Source organism: Mya arenaria, chromosome 17, assembly GCF_026914265.1.
Source record: "Mya arenaria isolate MELC-2E11 chromosome 17, ASM2691426v1".
Lineage (NCBI taxonomy): Eukaryota > Metazoa > Mollusca > Bivalvia > Myida > Myidae > Mya > Mya arenaria.
This window is the reverse complement of record NC_069138.1, coordinates 9345429-9363602: the sequence shown is the minus strand read 5'-3', so window position 1 is coordinate 9363602 and position 18174 is coordinate 9345429. Positions and strand designations below refer to the sequence as shown.

General features: G+C 36.8%; 3 protein-coding genes across 11 annotated transcripts in view; 2 read left to right on the top strand and 1 right to left on the bottom strand.

The window, feature by feature from the left end:
- The window catches only part of LOC128223668 (ubiquitin-associated domain-containing protein 1-like), a 71223-nt gene that overhangs the window by 15216 nt on the left and 37833 nt on the right, over positions 1-18174 (bottom strand). The gene's annotated exons all lie outside the window — the stretch shown is intronic.
- LOC128223670 (uncharacterized) overlaps positions 1-18174 on the top strand; it is a 46628-nt gene that overhangs the window by 307 nt on the left and 28147 nt on the right. The window lies entirely within an intron of this gene.
- On the top strand, positions 16-17417 carry LOC128223669 (uncharacterized). 8 transcript variants are annotated; one of them, XM_052932952.1, is made up of 6 exons: positions 176-233; positions 8080-8164; positions 8573-8697; positions 11083-11187; positions 15404-15572; positions 16368-17417. In XM_052932952.1, exons 5-6 carry the CDS (start codon positions 15407-15409, stop codon positions 17276-17278), a joined length of 1077 nt encoding a protein of 358 aa, XP_052788912.1. In that variant the 5' UTR covers positions 176-233; positions 8080-8164; positions 8573-8697; positions 11083-11187; positions 15404-15406; the 3' UTR covers positions 17279-17417. The 8 variants fall into 8 exon arrangements, with proteins under 8 accessions (XP_052788909.1, XP_052788916.1, XP_052788912.1 ...); XM_052932953.1 differs by lacking the exon at positions 8573-8697; XM_052932954.1 differs by lacking the exon at positions 8080-8164 and having other exon boundaries at positions 183-233.

The window sequence follows — 18174 nt, the reverse complement described above, 5'->3', positions numbered from 1 at the left end:
ATCAACATTTTTAAGTTAAGGTACACAGTTATTATACATTTCAAATAGTTAACCATGTCTACTTTAAGAAAAGCTCCAAATTTATAAACCAAATATAATGTAAGCATTGTTAAAGCATTATCTCTATACACGGGAATTTCCATGGGTTTCCACCATGTTTTAATACAAGATAGAACAAGAGATGACTGTCGTGTTGTTAGATGTGGGAAAATATAAAACACTCAACGTTAAAGGTAGGATTGATCTTACTTTTGCATAATGTGTGATATAGTTGTCTTTGACTTATTTACACATGGATGTAGTGGGCAGTTACACTTGAATGTTTTTTATTTTCTATTTACATTTATAAGTATTATCTACTCCTCCCCACCCACCCCATCATCATTACTAATCCTGTGATTTTTTAAAAAAAATAAATGGGGAGGGGTGTGGTCATAGGGGTGTGTCAAAACAAAAGACCCTGCTTCCCATGTATTCAATGTCATCCTATATGCACCTTTGGATATAGCATTTAAAAAAACACAACAACATTGATATAAGGATGGTGCCATGTACTGTAACAATATCATTTTATTACAAATTAAAAGTGTCTTGAGTTCATATGATTTTTTTCTGTTAAGTGGAGTTTGATCAGGAGTTCATAGCTGTTTGTAAGCTTTCGTATTGAAGAAAAATGTGCCATTTAGTTTATTGTTCATTGCATTATACATGTAATTAGATATAGGTAAACTTGAGAACTCAGATGGTCAAAAGCGGTTATCACATTTTTCAATATACTTTCATATATAAAGAGATCAGCATAAGTCATCCAGTGCCCTATACAGGATTTGACAAGGGCAGGGTGCTAGATTAGTCTTTCAAAATGCCGTCCGGGCTTCTTTTTAAATGACGTTCAGCCCGGACCATCCAGGCTAACCATCATTAAACAAAAAAAACCTAGACGACATTATAGAATGACAAGGAGCCAGGTTAGAAAGGGCACTTTTGATTTGCATTAAATGAGCCTTAATTGGGCACTTGCAAAGGTCAAGGTTCAATACTAATAGTTTGTTATGTATTCCTTAGCCCTTATATTTACTGTACTGTCTTAAGTGTCAAAATTATGTAAATATATTTTTTTTAAACTGATTCCTGAAAATTGACCCTGTCAAACAAGAGAGGACAAGGGGGTGTAGTAAAAAGGTAGAAGGGTGCAGGAAAAGGGCAGAGGGGTGACCAACCATTCTATTTAGGCCTAGCTGGAGCACTGTCATCTCATATCAACTCAGTGGAATCACTGAATAATATTCAAATGTTAAAGTTGGGATAACTCAGCAATAGGCTACAGCACAAGCACCATAACAGTACCTAACCTTCTCTTATAAACAGACAACATGGTATGGTGTTATATTTGACATTCTTCCTTGGAAAATCCTCGTTGTATTTTACGAAATATGCATCTATGAGACATTTCATTTTGAGTTTCCTGTATCTTTTTCTTCATTCTCATTTAAAAACATCTAAACCAGACAATGAATATACCACTGAAACATTTGCATCTGACCCAGGCAGTGGTAGTTGTGTGGTTCATCAGTCAGGTGAGAATTAATAATTGTTCTAAATTTTGGTCTCTTGAGACAAATCCAAGGAAATATTTCAATCAAATATACAGTCTTAAGCAACATTGTGCATGTACATGGTCAATGCGAAGTTAATAGCCCCCCCCCCCCAGGGAAACAAAAAAAATTGCGAATTTATCAATGCTATGGAAATGTATCATAAACAATGATGTTTGATAAAATTAACATGTTCATAATTACTTCCATGTCTAACTAGTAACTTCCTCAGCAATCAACACTTGATTCATTCAATTCTCAATAATATATTCCAGTCTGATTTTACATAATCAACAGCACTTCACATTTCGAATATAAAAAAATAAGCATTATTTTCTAATCATAATGCGAAAATATACCTTAAAGCTGCATTCTCACAGATTTACCGCTTTTCCAACTTTTTTATTTTTTGTCCAGGAATTAGCAATTTTTTGCGTTAATATCTGCAAACCATTGATGAAAGACTGTTGACAAAAGATGATATTTAAGATTTTCAGATTTCCATTCCAATATTTATGTAAAAAGCTACAGAAACATGCTCAAATTTAATGTTTTATGGCTATAACCGTTACCGTTACTAACAGTTTAAGAAAAATGCGTAAAACATTAATTTGAAGAGAAAATATGAAAATCTGCGATCTGATCTTTTGTCATCAGTCTTTTATCACATATTTACGCAAAAACTGCTCGTATCAAGACAAAAAATAAAAAAGTTGTTAAAACGTTCAATCCGTTTCTATCATTCTCATGGTTATGTACAGGGCTACCAGAAGATATCCATGCTGCATCTGTGCATGTGTGTGAGGTTATGGACAAGATAGGCTACAGTAAGGCGATGGTCAGACACCGAAAGGGAGTGTACAGAAACACTACATTTAACATGCAGGACCGTTGCATGACCATTACTGGCAGTAATGGCGAGGGTTTATCTACCCCCTTTGAGAGTGACACTGACTATCTTTGTCTTTTTAAATACACAAAGTGTCGACTACTGGGACATGCCTGTAAGCAACTGCCAGACACCCACAGTGTATTCATCATGGATGGCGAACACTGCCACCCGGGACACTTCTGGCTTGAACTCAACCACATGGGAACAGAAGAAGATACTAATATTAAAGCTTCTTTGTTTGTTCATACCAATGGAAAAACTTATCTCTCAAGTCAGAAATTTACAAAACGACAAAGCACAATTGAACACACTACCTCATTATCAGGTCCAGCTGTAACACACACCTTTCAATCACTAAGCTGTGACACTGTGGTTGCCCTTCTCATTCAACAAGCAATGCTCTCGGAGTGGATCAACAGACCCAGGCACCACAGCTGGCCTTCCCCTGAACTCATACAAGAATTTTCCGAGCTACCAGTCTACCTTGTTCCAGTTGGCTGTAAGGGCAGTGAAACCAAACACATGGAGTGGAGAGTGGGCTTTTTAGGTGAACAGAAACTCACAAACAGTTTCACAGAGTGCCAGTATAAACTGTACATCATTCTGAAAATTCTTATGAAAACAGAACTAAAACCATTATGTGATGAAATGTCATCCTACATTGTGAAGAATATTGTATTTTGGTTTATTGAATCAAATCAGCAAGAATTATTTTCTAAAGAAAATATCCTTAAAAATCTCCTTTCTTGTCTGCAAAAGCTACAACAAGCAATCAGGGATGATCGTCTTTCTTACTACATGATCCCTGGCAGGAACCTGCTGATAGGAAGAATCAACCAGTCACAACAACAGCAGCTAATTGCTAAGCTAGATGAGCTGATACAGGAAGGTCCCCGTGTGATACTGAGGTGCCCTAAAGTGCTTGAAGCCCTGTATAATATGTCTCCAACTGAGCTGACAGAAAAAGGCCACACGAGGGATGAGCTTGAAAAGCTGTTTTTAGAGAGGTATAGCAGATATATGACCTACTGGAGACCTGGCATAGAGATAAGGGAGTGGATGATGCTGGGATGGGGAGATCCTTACTGCAACAATGTGACAGATATGATGTATGACAAAGTCTGGCCATTGTGGAGACTGTACCCGAAAGAGGGTGTTTTAGATATATTGGACAGAAAAATTCAGAATGTACTGTTATAGACACACATGTACATGTATACAAGTAGGGCCCAAAAAAATGATTTGGTTAGGGCTACATCATTTAAAAAAAAACGTAGGGTAGGTAGTTTTTTTGTGTGTTTTTTTTTCAAATTATATTTTTGTAAGACTATGTTCAAAGTTATTGTCATCATTGGGGAATTGTGTTAAAGAATATTCTGCCTGAAACTTTTAAACTACAACTAAAAACACACAACTTTTTAAAATATTTCTTTCTTTAGCAACTGACAATAAAAACAGTAGGATCGAAGCCTATTCCATACATAGGGTGGGGTAACCTAAACCAAATGTTTTTTTATGCCTAATATAGGCTGATGCTTATTTTGATTGCTACAGATTGCTGTAATGAAAGAATAACTGAATACCTGGGCAGGTGACTTTGTTTTGTGTTTATTTGATACATGTCAAACTTTTATATATTTCGTTTTAAAACTGAAATGTAAAGTCAAGCTCGGGTTTGCCCTCCAACAATTAATGAAACAAGAGATGTTTGTCAAACATTATGCCCCCCCCCCCTGACCGCCATGTTGTCAGGATTATATGGACAATTGAATGAAATATGCATGGACCGAAATGACAGCTGATTTGTTGCCATTAAGGCAGTTTTCAGATTATGACCATTAAAGTGTGAGGATAGAGTGTGTTATGACCATGACCTTTGACTCTATGAACTCAAAATCCAGAGTCATCAGCTGGTCACCAGAAACCTAAATGTCAAGTTCGAGGGCCATGGGTGCAGGCATTGTCAAGTTATCACACAGACAAGTTTTTTTCGTTCAAGGTCACTGTGACCTTGACCTTTGACCCAATGACCCCTTAAATCATAAGGGGTCATCTACAAGTCAGATGCAACTCCAAGTCAAGTTTGAAGGCCATGGGTTCAGGCATTGTTGAGTTATCACTCGGACAACCTTTTACCATTCAAGATCACTGTGACCTTGACCTTTGGCTCTATGAATCCTAAAATCAATAATGGTGATCAACTGGTCAGGCTTAACATCCATGTCAAGTTTAATGATCATAGGTTCAGGCATTGTTGAGATATCAGTGGGAGAAGATTTGTTAACTTTTTTGCGTTAAAGGTTACTGTGACATTGACCTTGGCCTGATGACCCCCAAAGTCGATAGGAGTCATCTACTGGGCAGGCCCAACCTTCATGTCAAGTTTGATGACCATAGGTCCAGGAAATGTCGAGTTCGCTTTCAAGGTCACTGTGACCTTGACCTTTGACCCCTAAAATCAATAGGGGTCATCTACTGGTCAGGCCCAACCTCCATGTCAAGTTTGAGGGCCATGGGTGCAGGCATTGTTGAGTTATCACTCAGACAACCTTTTATCATTCAAGGTCACTGTGACCTTGACCTTTGGCCCAATGACCCATAAATCAGGGACCATCTTCCGGCCAGGCCCAACCTCCAAGTCAAGTTTGAGGGCCATGGGTGCAGGCATTGTCGAGTTATCACTCGGATAACCTTTTACCATTCCAGGTCACTGTGACCTTGACCTTTAGCCCAATGACCCCTTAAATCAATAGGGACCATCTTCTGGCCAAGCCCAACCTCCAAGTCAAGTTTGAGGGCCATGGGTGCAGGCATTGTCGAGTTATCACTCGGACAACCTTTTACCTTTCAAGGTCACTGTGACCTTGACCTTTGGCCCGATGACCCCCAAAAACAATAGGGGTCATCTACTGGTCAGGCCCAACCTCCAATTCAATAATGAGGGCCATGGGTGCCGGCATTGTTGAGTTATCACTCGGACAACCTTTTACCATTCAAGGTCACTGTGAACTTGACCTTTGACCCGATGAGCCCCAAAAACAATAGGGGTCAGCTACTGGTCAGGCCAAACCCCCAAGTCAAGTTTGAGGGCCATGGGTGCAGGCATTGTCAAGTTATCACTCGGATGACCTTTTACCATTCAAGGTCACTGTGACCTTGACATTTGGCCTGATGACCCCCCAAAACAATAGGGGTCATCTACTGGTCAGGCCCAACCTCCATGTCAAGTTTGAGGGCCATGGGTGCAGGCATTGTTGAGTTATCACTCGGACAAGCTTTAGAATTATTTTACCATTAAAGGTCACTGTGACCTTGACCTTTGACCCGATGACCCCAAAATCAATAGGGGTCATCTACTGGTAAGACCCAACCTTCATGTGAAGTTTGATGACCATACGTCCAGGAATTGTTGAGTTATCACTCGGACAAGCTTTGGTCTACCGACGGACCGACTGACCGACCGACCGACCGACATACCGACATGCCTGTGCAAAGCAATATACCCCTCTTCTTCGAAGGGGGGCATAATAAGATATGTTTAGATATAACTAGAGCTGTCACAGGAGTGACGAATACCCCCAAATGCCGCCTGGACACAGGAATGGCAAACCATTCCTTTGAAAAGAGGCCATAACTGCAAGGTTACTGCACACTGCATCTTCTTTTATCATGCATGTATTGTTTGTCCGGAAACCGTTTTTCTATTTTCGTAACAGTGCACAAAAACCTTTACTCCACTGGCCCCATTTTCAATCACAAGCATTGTCTTCACAGAGGCTGCCTATACAGCAAGTTTCATCACAGTATCTCATGCCTACCGGTAATTAAAGTTATGAAGCAGAAACCATTTTTCTATTTTTAGTAACAGTGACCTTGACCTTGGCCCCACCAGCCCCAATATCGAACTTGACCTGTATCTTCTGAAATGTACACCTGTGTACCAAAAAATGTTCAAATCTGTCAAGCCTTTCATGAGTTATCGTCCGGAAACCATTTTTCTATTTTTAGTAACAGTGACCTTGACCCCACCAGCCCCAATATCGAACTTGATCTGTATCTTCTGATGTTACACCTGTGTACCAAATATTGTTCAAATCCGTTTAGCCTTTCATGAGTTATCGTCCAGAAACCGTTTTTCTATTTTTAGTAACAGTGACCTTGACCTTGGCCCCACCAGCCCCAATATCGAACTTGACCTATATCTTCTGATGTTACACCTGTGTACCAAAAATCTTTCAAATCTGTCAAGCCTTTCATGAGTTATCGTCCAGAAACCGTTTTTCTATTTTTAGTAACAGTGACCTTGACCTTGGCCCCACCAGCCCCAATATCGAACTTGACCTGTATCTTCTGATGTTACACCTGTGTACCCAAAAATTTTCAAATCTGTCAAGCCTTTCATGAGTTATCGTCCGGAAACCATTTTTCTATTTTTAGTAACAGTGACCTTGACCTTGGCCCCACCAGCCCCAATATCGAACTTGACCTGTATCTTCTGATGTTACACCTGTGTACCAAAATTTTTTCAAATCTGTCTAGCCTTTCATGAGTTATCGTCCGGAAACCGTTTTTCTATTTTTAGTAACTGTGAAATGGAAACCAGTCATATAAGACTGCTGACTAAAATTTAGATCAGAATTTATAGTATATATTTAAGTTCAAAAATTGTTATTTTATGCTTTTTTCTTAAATTGTTAGTAACGCTTTTAGCCATAAAACATTAATTTTCATATTTTAATGGAAATATGAAAATCTTCAATATAATCTTTTGTCAGCAGTCTTTTATCACTGGTTTGCAGATACTTATGCAAAAAATGGCTCATTCGAAGACATTTTTTTTTTTTAAAGTTGTAAAAACAGCAAATCTGTGAGAGTGCAGCTTTAAATTCTTATTCAAAAGTAAAACACAAGCTTAGTTAAGTATCTCTTTTACAGCATAGTATCTATGTAGGCTTACAACATATTACAATTTAAGCTTCAGGCTATAACATTTCAAAGAGAAGCCATTTGAATAATTATTGAGTTATTTAAGCAACTAAAACTGTCTGGAAGTTTGTTTGGCATGGCCACCTTCAAATTCCATGTTGACCAACAGCCTGGCAGTAAGGTCCGCAACTGCGATCAGGGACTATTTAGAGCTTTGTTTTCAGTGTCCAAGCATCATTCATACTTTTGTACTTTAATAAACATCAACTATTAAATAAGCTTCTCGCTGTTTTCCTGGTATTTGACTTACTCCTTATGTTCAATAGTTAACAAATTCATGACTTTTGTTAAAATGTTCAAGCAAATGCTTGATTTCTTAAATTGATTTTGTAAGATTGTTTCTTCACATAAGATATTTTGACTTCCCGTATCTTCATATAATTATTTTATTATTGTTAAAAGCTAAAAAACAAAATATACTGCATTTCAATGTGAAATATGATTACTTGTGTAGGGTTTTATAATAGGCTTATAATTGATAATTACTTCAGTGTTATGTAAACTACTAAAATCTATGTTTATATGTTTCTCTAAATTGGCTACTTAAAGAAAGTATGTGACTCACTCACTGACTAAATTAATGTAGCATTCTATTCACAATTTCAGTATTTCTAAAGAAGACAATTTAGAAAGATGAATCTGTGCTTTCATTATGTTGTACTTTGAAATGATATTGTACCTCTTCCTGCAAGTGAGTATGTTAATTTAAATAGTACATCTGGCCCCAATTTCTCGAAACTTCTTAAGCTTAATTAGCTTATTTCAATTAGCCAAAATACATACTTAAATAGAATTTTGTTAAATGAAACATTGTATATTCTGATAATCATGATCATTATTCCTATCTAAAGTATAAAAAATCTTAAAGAAGTTAACATTACGCAATTAAATGATACCCAGTATAAGTGTGCTTAGCTTAATCCTGTTATAAGGGACTTAAGAAGTTTCAAGAAATCGGGGCCTGAAATGCATTACATACCTCTATTGTCTATACTTGATTTGATTTATAATTGTTTCTTGTTTGTAATTATGATCATTCATGCTTTTGGAGTTTTAAATAAACATTAATTTTCAAAGCAAGCTTGTCTCTGTTTTCCAGCACACCTGTTAAGTGTAACAGTGTAATACTGCGAAAACATCCTCAACAGTTCCGATATATAGAACGCCTGGTCCTTGGTGTACGCTTTCACAGTTTCTAGGCTGCATCAGCAAAATATAAAACAAGTAACAAAATATTCTTTAATTTGTTCTTCAAGAGGCCATTAACTACATGTACTTATTCATTGGATCAGAATAAATAAATTAATTTTGTAGAATGTAAATAAACAAGAGATGTCGTAGGACTGCAAGCTCGAATATGTGCGTATCTGTCTTAGAAATGAATACAATAATGATGTAGTATCTGCCTGTCAAAAGCAATAAAAAAGGACAAATTAAAAAGTACACGAGAAAAACTGCAATGCTTTAAAACCAGGTTTTCAATGATTGACAGAACTGAAGGGGGAATAAAAACCTTCATTGTGCGATTCAGTTTTAAATGTGTTTTTTTGTCTATTTTTAGTAACAGTGACCTTTATCTTGGCCCCAAATGCAGTCCCAAGGAAGTCCTTCATAAACTCTTCATACATGCAAAGTTTGGTCACAATATGTCAACCCTACTAAAAGTTATTCAGTACCAAATGGTTATCTATTTTTAGTAACGTTGACCTTGATCATGTTGCTAGGGGCCCCAAACAAAATCCCATGAAATGTCACCATTTATTCTTCCTCTATACCAAGTTTACTCACCATATGTCAAACCTAACTAAAATTATTCGATACCGTAAGTGAGTTTGATGTCACCCTCTTGCTGGCACCTAACATTCCAGTAACCAGGTTTCACCTTGGTTAAAGATATATATAAAAATGTGCCAATCAAAAGCAATAAAAACAAGAGATGTTTGTCAGACCTTTGACCCGATGACTCCTAAAATCAATAAGGGTCATCTACTAGTCAGGCCCAACTTCCATGTCAAGTTTGATGATCATAGATTCAGGCATTGTTGAGATATCACTGGGAGAAAATTTCTTAACTTTTTTGTGTTAAAGGTTACTGTGACCTTGCCCTTTGGCCCAATGACCCCCAAAGTCATAAGGGGTCATCTACTGCTCAGGCCCAACCTTCATATCAAGTTTGAGGACCATAGGTCGAGGAATTGTCAAGATTGATTTCAATGGCACTGTGACCTTGACCTTTGACCCCTAAAATCAATAGGGGTCACCTACTGGTCAGGCCCAACCTCCAAGTCAAGTTTGAGGGCCATGGGTGCAGGCATTGTTGAGTTATCACAAGGACAACCTTTTATCAGTCAAGGTCACTGTGACCTTGACCTTTGACCAAATGACTCATAAAAGCAATAGGGGTCATCTACTGGTCAGGTCCAACCTCCATGTCAAGTTTGAGGGCCATGGGTGCAGGCATTGTCGTGTTATCACTCGGACAACTTTTATCATTGAAGGTCACTTTGACTTCTGGCCCGATGACCCCTAAAAATAATAGGGGTCATCTACTGGTCAGGCCCAACTTCCATTATCAAGTTTGATGACCATTCTTCGAAGGGGGGCATAATAAATAAATAAACAAGAGAGCCATGATAGCCCTAGATCGCTCACCTGTTAAACAGTCTAAACTGTTGGGCAGGGATAAAATTGACACAAGGGTCAGGATTTGGAGGAAACTAATACCTCTAGAAAGTTAAAAAGGTTTTTCCATATTTGGGCTCTGTTATCTAGTTTTTGACCCCAGATGACCCATATTTGAACTTGACCTAAAAAAACAACCTTTCTGACAAATTTCCAGGATATTTGGACAGAAAAATGTTACCTCTAGAGTGTTAACAAGGTTTTTCCATATTTGAGCTCTGACCCTAGTTTTTGACCCCAGATGACCCATATTCGAACTTCAGCTAGAAATCAACGTGACAACCTTTCTGACAGGATATTTGGATTGAAAAAGTAGCCTCTAGAGTGTTAACAAGATTTTTCTATTTTTGGGTCATGTAACAAAGTTTTTCATCCCAGATGATCCATATTCAAACACATCTGAGGAATTACTGGGACAAACATCCTGACCAAGTTTTGTGACAATTGAGGCAAAAATGTGACCACTAGAGTGTTAACAAAGTAAGTGTAGATGGACGATGGACATTCATTCATCCTATTAGCACACCCTCAGCATTTGGCTAAGGTGAGCTAAAAAGAAGTTTAAATATTTTATAGCCCAGATCTTTGTCGGGACACTAGTTACACGTGTACGTTGTAATTCTTGAAAGGGGAAGGGAATCTTGAACTTTCGTCACACCAATCAAATCACATCACAAAGACAGCTTGTGACTGCATGCTCAGCCAGGATATATAAGTTTGTAAAAGTTCAGGAATATTATCCTGAAATCATCAGAATGGAGAGGTTCCCCCAACCCCCTATTAACCCTACTTTGGGTCTAAATCCCTCTTACTGAAATTCAAACTCAGGATTGGGATTTTCAGTCTTTTATTATCCCGATCAGCTTGTATACAATAATACATTGTAAAAAGTGTTAACAATAAGGAAATATGTTGATTGTGTTTCAGATTCTGCCAGCGCCCTATAATTGCTGCATTATGGCTTGACCCCGTCACATTTCCATGTGTGACTGAAATTGGATAGCATGCGTATCTTAAAAATCTTTAACAAATGTAAGTTCGGAATGAGCAAGACTTGCGGACAGTTCATTAGCAAAAAAGTGTTCTGAGATCAGGACGTTTCATCCAGTCTGCATACATATTATAAAATTATGTGAACAGACCTCTTTGTTGTCGAATTCCGAGTTGCCTCACTATTTAGATTCTAAAACTTCAAGACCAAAGAAGTGCCTATTTTAAGGAATGTTTGGCATGATAATCCCCTGCTGTGTGTCTCCTGCACGGGTATCACTGTAGGAGACAATTTCTTGTGTATTTGCTTATTGGCTCAGGGCCATTTAGGGTTGACATGTTTAGAGTGGATCATCTCATTGTCACATTAATACATATAAACAACAAGCAAATTTGTTGAATTGATATCCCCCGCCTGATTGGGCTATGTCAAGTAATGGAAATCAATTGTTGATGAAATATACATATATATATATATGAGTTTGAGTTTAATTGCAACTGTTTGAAATAAAAAAAATGTATATAATGTAACATTTAGAATTAACCAAGAAACCTAGTTTATGACTCCATGTTACCCAGTTCCAAACCAATCTAATATTTCATCAAGGCAAACACTCTGATCAAGTTTCATGAAGATTGGTCAAGAAATATGCAAACAATATAGCCTCTAGAGTGTCCACAAGGTTTTTTTAAGATTTGAATCAGTGACCTCATTTTTGACCCCACATGACCTTCATGAGTTTAAAACTATTCCAAGATTTCATCCAGGCATTCTGATTAAGTTCCATGGACATTAGAGCAGATGTATTGCCTCTAGAGTGTTCCCAAAATTTCTATAAGATATGACCTAGTGACTAGTTTTTTACCCATATGACCCACTTTTAAAACTCAGTAGAAATTTAACCTAAGAGATCATTCTGACCATGTTTGATCTAAATCAGACCGATCACCACCATAAAATAGTTTCGGACAAGATTTTTGAAAGATTTGACTTAGTGACCTAATTTCTTATCACATTTGACCCAGTTTAAAACATGTCCAAGAGTTCATAAAGGAGAACATTCAGATCAAGTTTGATGAATATAAAACCATACATTTGCCTCTAATGTGTTTCAAAGATTTTTCTAAAATTTGACCTAGTGACCTAATTTTTGACCCAATATGCCTCACTTTTACAAGCGGTCCATATTTTATCAAGGGGTACGTCATGACCAAGTTTGAACATAATCTGACCAAACATTTCCATTCAGGACAAAAAATTCTAAGATTTGACCTAATTTTTAATCATATGTGACCCAGTTTTAAATAAGTCCAAGATTTCATCAAGGAAACCATTATTATTTAGTTTTATGAATATTTGGCCATGTATAATGCCTCTAGTATGTTTCAAAGATTTTTCTAAGATTTGACCTACTGACCTAGTTTTTGACCCCATGTGACCCGCTTTTTTAAGTGGTCCATATTTCATCAAGGTTTACATTATGACCAATTTTGAACATAACTTGACCAATCATTACCATGGTATGGTTCCGGACAATTTTTCTAAGATTTGACATAATGACCTAATTTTTTATCATATGTGACCCATTCTTATTCATGACCAAGAGTTCGTCAAGGAAAACATTCTGATTAAGTTTCATGAATATAATGCCTCTAGTATGTTCCAAAGATTTTTCTAAGATTTAACCTACTGACCTAGTTTTTGAGGGGGGTCACTTATTCACTTATAGAAGGCTTAAACTAGGCCTTTAATCAACAGTTATGTGTGGTTGTTTTGTGTTATCTGTCATTTTCTACTGTTTCATTTTTGCTTGAGCAGTTGGAATTCTATTTTGAAATTACAAACGTAATTTAAAATAACCTTTTAATCTCACTTGGTTTTTTTTTCAAAAGGTACTGAACCCTAAGAGATGTGCTATAAATTTGGGTGAGCGTGGTTGGATCTTGGTAATGTTCAATTTTGAAACTATTCACACTTGCCTTATCTTAATCTTTTATCTTGTTTTTGCTCTCTGTGTAAATCAATGAAGTTAAAAGTCAACTTGCGGCCAAAAAAAATGCAATAAGTACCAGGTATTTAAGTGACCAATTGTCAGCAATTGTAAACTTTTTTCAAACATAAAGAGATATTTGCATGAAAGATCATTTTAACAGTACAACCAATACATCTTCATTTACAAGTACATTTATTACTTACTAATTACTTGTCCAACATAATATTCATTACATTCATGCATGTGGTTTAAGTATCAGACATGCAAAGGTTCTCAATGTCTTGATAAGAAAAAGACAAAAGATAACCTTTTCGGCTGATATTCTGTAAGTATAAGTAGGCCGAGGCATAAGTCATTTTCAGGTTCACTTCCCTTATAGAAATTAACCACATTTATAATTAAATAATAAGCAATTGTACACAATCAATATACATAATCAGATGTTAACGACTATGACTATTAAAAGAAACGCTCACCAGAAAATTGGCAATCGACAGAAATTAATTAAACAAGTTTAATGTATATAAGCATTGCTTCTTAAAAAGAAAAAAATCCTTAGATTTTTCCCTATTTCAATATTAGATATAAACAAGAAATAACAGACATGTGGATCAATTTGATCATTGGAGGGTGTGACACAGAGTAATATAAAACAACTTTCTTAAAGGTAGGATCGATTTTAATTTACCTTTTGGTCCAATGTTAGATGCTTCTTATAATTTATATTATATATACATGTATGGAACGGGTCGTAACAGTTTTTATTTTCATAAGGAAATTACTTTCCTTTTAGACATTCAGTACACTCAGAATGTATTCAATGTCATCCTTTGTGCATCATTGAATACATTTAAATGCTGTTAATCCGAAGACGATATTTCGGATTAACATTTTTTGGGTAAAACATGACAACGTTCACGAATTATTGGTAGTGTAAAATATTAAGTTGTGCAGATTGCAATGTCGGCTACACATTATCAACATGTTGCATTTTGTTTGAGTGATCGTTCAGTATACAGGTTTTGTTAATCTAGTGTTTAATAAAAGAGTTAATTTGTGAAAATATTTTTTTAGTATTTTTTTTATTCAAACAAAATTATGCATGTTAAACAAAAAGACAGCGCATGTATGCATTTGTATCAGTATAAAAAAGTTACCGGGCCTCTTTTCCTGATTGCTTGGTAGTGGGTTGAGTGAGAAATGTGGTGATCGAAATTTGATGAGATAGACATGTCAAATGATATTCAGATTAAGTAAACCAGCCATAAAATACACACTATACCACCCCCAAAAATGTTCATTATTTGACACAGATGTTTGTCACATACACGTGTGTGATGTCATTTTTAGCAAACGTTAATTGTGCTTCATTAGCACCTCAAGCTGATGCCGGAGTGCTATTGCAGTAAGCAGTTATTGAAATTAGACTTTTGGATGAACAAGCCCGAATTCTTATACTATCGCATGGAGTCATATTTTTGAACAAGCCCTGCTATATAAAATTCAGAATTTGAGCAAGCCCGGAAGACATTTTACCAGTGCAGGGCTTGCGGGCTTGTGCTCATTTCGACCATTGAGTAAGGTGTGCAAAACTATGAAATATTTGAGATCGAAACAAGGATTGATAAATTGGTGTGAAATGCCAAATCAGGAACATAATTTTTACTTGGAAATAGCAAGAAGGAATAACATTGGGACTGAAAAATAGCGATAATTTTGGATAAACAGTGTTTGGAATAGCAGTGTTTATTAGTGTACATCATTTTAAAAACAAACAGAGCTGTCACTGTAAGTGAGGAATGCCCCAGAAATGTCATCCAGTAAAATTGATAATGAAAAAAAAAACTAGACAGCATTTGAGAAAGACAAGGAGCCAGGTCAGAAAGGGCACTTAATTGGGCACTTGCAAGGGTCAAGGATCAATACTAATAGTTTGTATGTATTCCTTAGCCCTTATATTTACAGTACTGTCTTTAGTGTCAAAATTATGTATTTTTCAAAAACTGATTTCTAAAAATTGACCCTGTCAAACAAGAGAGCACAAGGGGGTGTAGTAAAAAGGCAGAAGGGTGCAGGAAAAGGGCAGAGGGGTGACCAACCATTCTATTTAGGCCAAGCTGGAGCACTGTCATCTCATATCAGCTCAGTGGATTCACTGATTACTGTAATATTTAATGTTTCTTCTTGGAATTTAATGGTTGTATTTTATGAAATATGCATCTATGAGACATTTCATTTTGAGTTTCCTGTATCCTCTACTCCAGGACATGGCAGCACGTGAACCCGCGGGCAATTCCCATTTAAAAGCATCTGAACCAAACACTGAAAATTTACCCCCAGCACAGCCTGAAACCCGACCCGAACAAGGGCACCCGCTACAGGAAACATTAGCATCTGACTTGGGCCATGATAGTCTTGTGGTTCATCACTCAGGTGAAAATGATTAATTGTTCTAAATTTTGATCACTTGTGACAAATCCAGGGAAATATTTCAAACAAATGTACAGTCTTATGCAACATTGTGCACCTACATGGTCAATGCGAGGGTAAGCAGGCCCCCCCTTCCTTGAAACGACGAAATGCCCATTCAACGCTATGGAAATGTATCATATACAATGATGTTTGATAAAATAAGTATGTTCATAATTACTTCCATGTCTTCCTAGTAACTTGCTCAGCAATCAAGTTTTGATTTATTCAATTCTTAATAATATATTCATGGTTGATTTCACACAATCTACAGCACTTAACATTTGGAATATTGAAAAAAGTTTAGCATTATTTTCTAATCATAATGCGAAAACAAACTTTAAAGCTGCACTCTCACAAATTTACCGTTTTACCAACTTTTTAATTTTTTGTCTTGGAATTAGCAAATTTTTGCTTAAATATCTGCAAACTAGTGAATAAAGACTGTTGACAAAAGATCATATCACAGATTTTCATATTTCGAAATTTTCTGTTTTATGGCTTAAACCGTTACTAATGGTTTAAAAAAAATGCATAAAACATCAATTTTGGAGAGGAAATATGAAAATCTGTGGTCTAATCTCTTGTCACCAGTCTTTTATCGCTGGTTTTCAGATAATTACGCAAAAACTGCTCGTATCGAGACAAAAAATAAAAAAGTTGTAAAAACATTCAATCTGTGAGAGTGCAGCTTAAATTGTTTGATTGTCTCGTTTCTATTATTCTCATGGTTATGTACAGATTAAATTAAAAATTCAGGGCTACCAGAAGATGTCCATGCCGCGTCTGTGCGTGTGTGTGAGGTTATGGACAAAATAGGCTACAATGAGGCCATGGTCAGACACCGACAGGAGAATTACAAAAAGAGTGGTATTATAACCATTACTGGCAGTAAAGGCGAGGGTTTCTCTACCCCCTATGAGAGTGACACTGACTGTTTTTGCCTTATGAATGAAATCCTGTGTAGAGAACATGGATATGCCAGCCTGCAACGACGGGACATCAACGCTGTTTTCATAATGGATGGCGAACACTGCCACCCTGGACACTTCTGGCTTAAACTTGACCACTTGGGAGCAGAAGGACGTACTGTTATTAAAGATGCTTTGTTTGTTCATACAAATGGACAAAAATATCTCTCAAGTCATACATTTACTGAAGAAGGCAAAAATATGACCCATGGAAAAGTATCAGGTCCAGCTTTAACACTAACCCATCAATCGATAAACACTGACACTGTGATTGCCCTTCCCATTCAACAACAAATGCTCTCAGAGTGGATTAGCAGACCAAGGCACCACAGCTGGCCATCCCCTGAACTGAAACAAGAAATATCCAAACTAGGAGCCTACCTTGTTCCAGTTGGCTGTAAGGGCAGTGAAACCAAACACATGGAGTGGAGAGTGGGCTTTATAGGTGAACAGAAACTCACAGACAGTTTCACAGAGTGCCAGTATAAACTGTACAATGTTCTGAAATTTCTTATGAAAACAGAACTAAAACCAATCTGTGATGAAATGTCATCCTACATTGTAAAGAATATTGTATTTTGGTTTATTGAATTAACTCAGCAAGAGTTATTTTCCAAAGAAAATATGCTGAACATCTCCTTTCTTGTCTGCAAAAGCTACAAAAAGCAATCAGGGATGATTGTCTTTCTTACTTCATGATCCCTGGCAGAAACCTGCTGATAGGAAGAATCAGCCAGTCACAACAACAGCAGCTAATTGCTAAGCTAGATGAGCTGATACAGGAAGGTCCCCGTGTGATACTGAGATGCCCCAAAGTGCTTGAAGCCCTGTATAATATGTCTCCAACTGAGCTGACAGAAAAAGGCCACACGAGGGATGAGCTTGAAAAGCAGTGGATATTGTTGAACAACCTAGGAATGTCCTACATGAATGAGAAGGATGGTCTGCAGCATGCAGTGATATATCAACACATAACCACTGTGAAAGAGAGGATGTATGACATAGTCTGGCCTTTGTGGAAGTTGTACCCATTAGAGAGAATTGCTGATATATTGGACAGAAAAATTGAGGATGCACTGTGTTAGGCACACATGTTAATGTATACAAGTATGGCCAAAAAATAATTTGGTTAGGGTTACATCCTTTTTCAAAAAATGAAGGGTGGGTATGGTTTATTTTTTTTCATTTTTTAGGGCTTTATGTTAGAACTTTATTGTCATCATTGGAGAATTGAGTTAAATATTCTGTCTCGGTGGTTGAAATTAGCACAAGCCCACAAGCCCTGCACTGGTAAAATGTCTTTTGGGCTTGCTCAAATTTTAAATTTTATATAGCAGGGCTTGTTCAAAATTTTTATGCCAAGCAATAGTATAATAATTCGGGCTTGTTGATCAAAAGTGTAATTTTGATGACTGCTGTCTAAAGTTTTTAAACTACAAATTAAAACACACAATTTCTTAATTTAGCAACTTAAGCAACTGAAAATAAAAGCAAGTGACAATCAAAACAGTAGGATTTGCCCCTATTTCGTAGGTAGGGTCAGGTAACCCGAACCAAATTATTTGTTTGAGGCGTAGTGTAGGCTGATACAAATT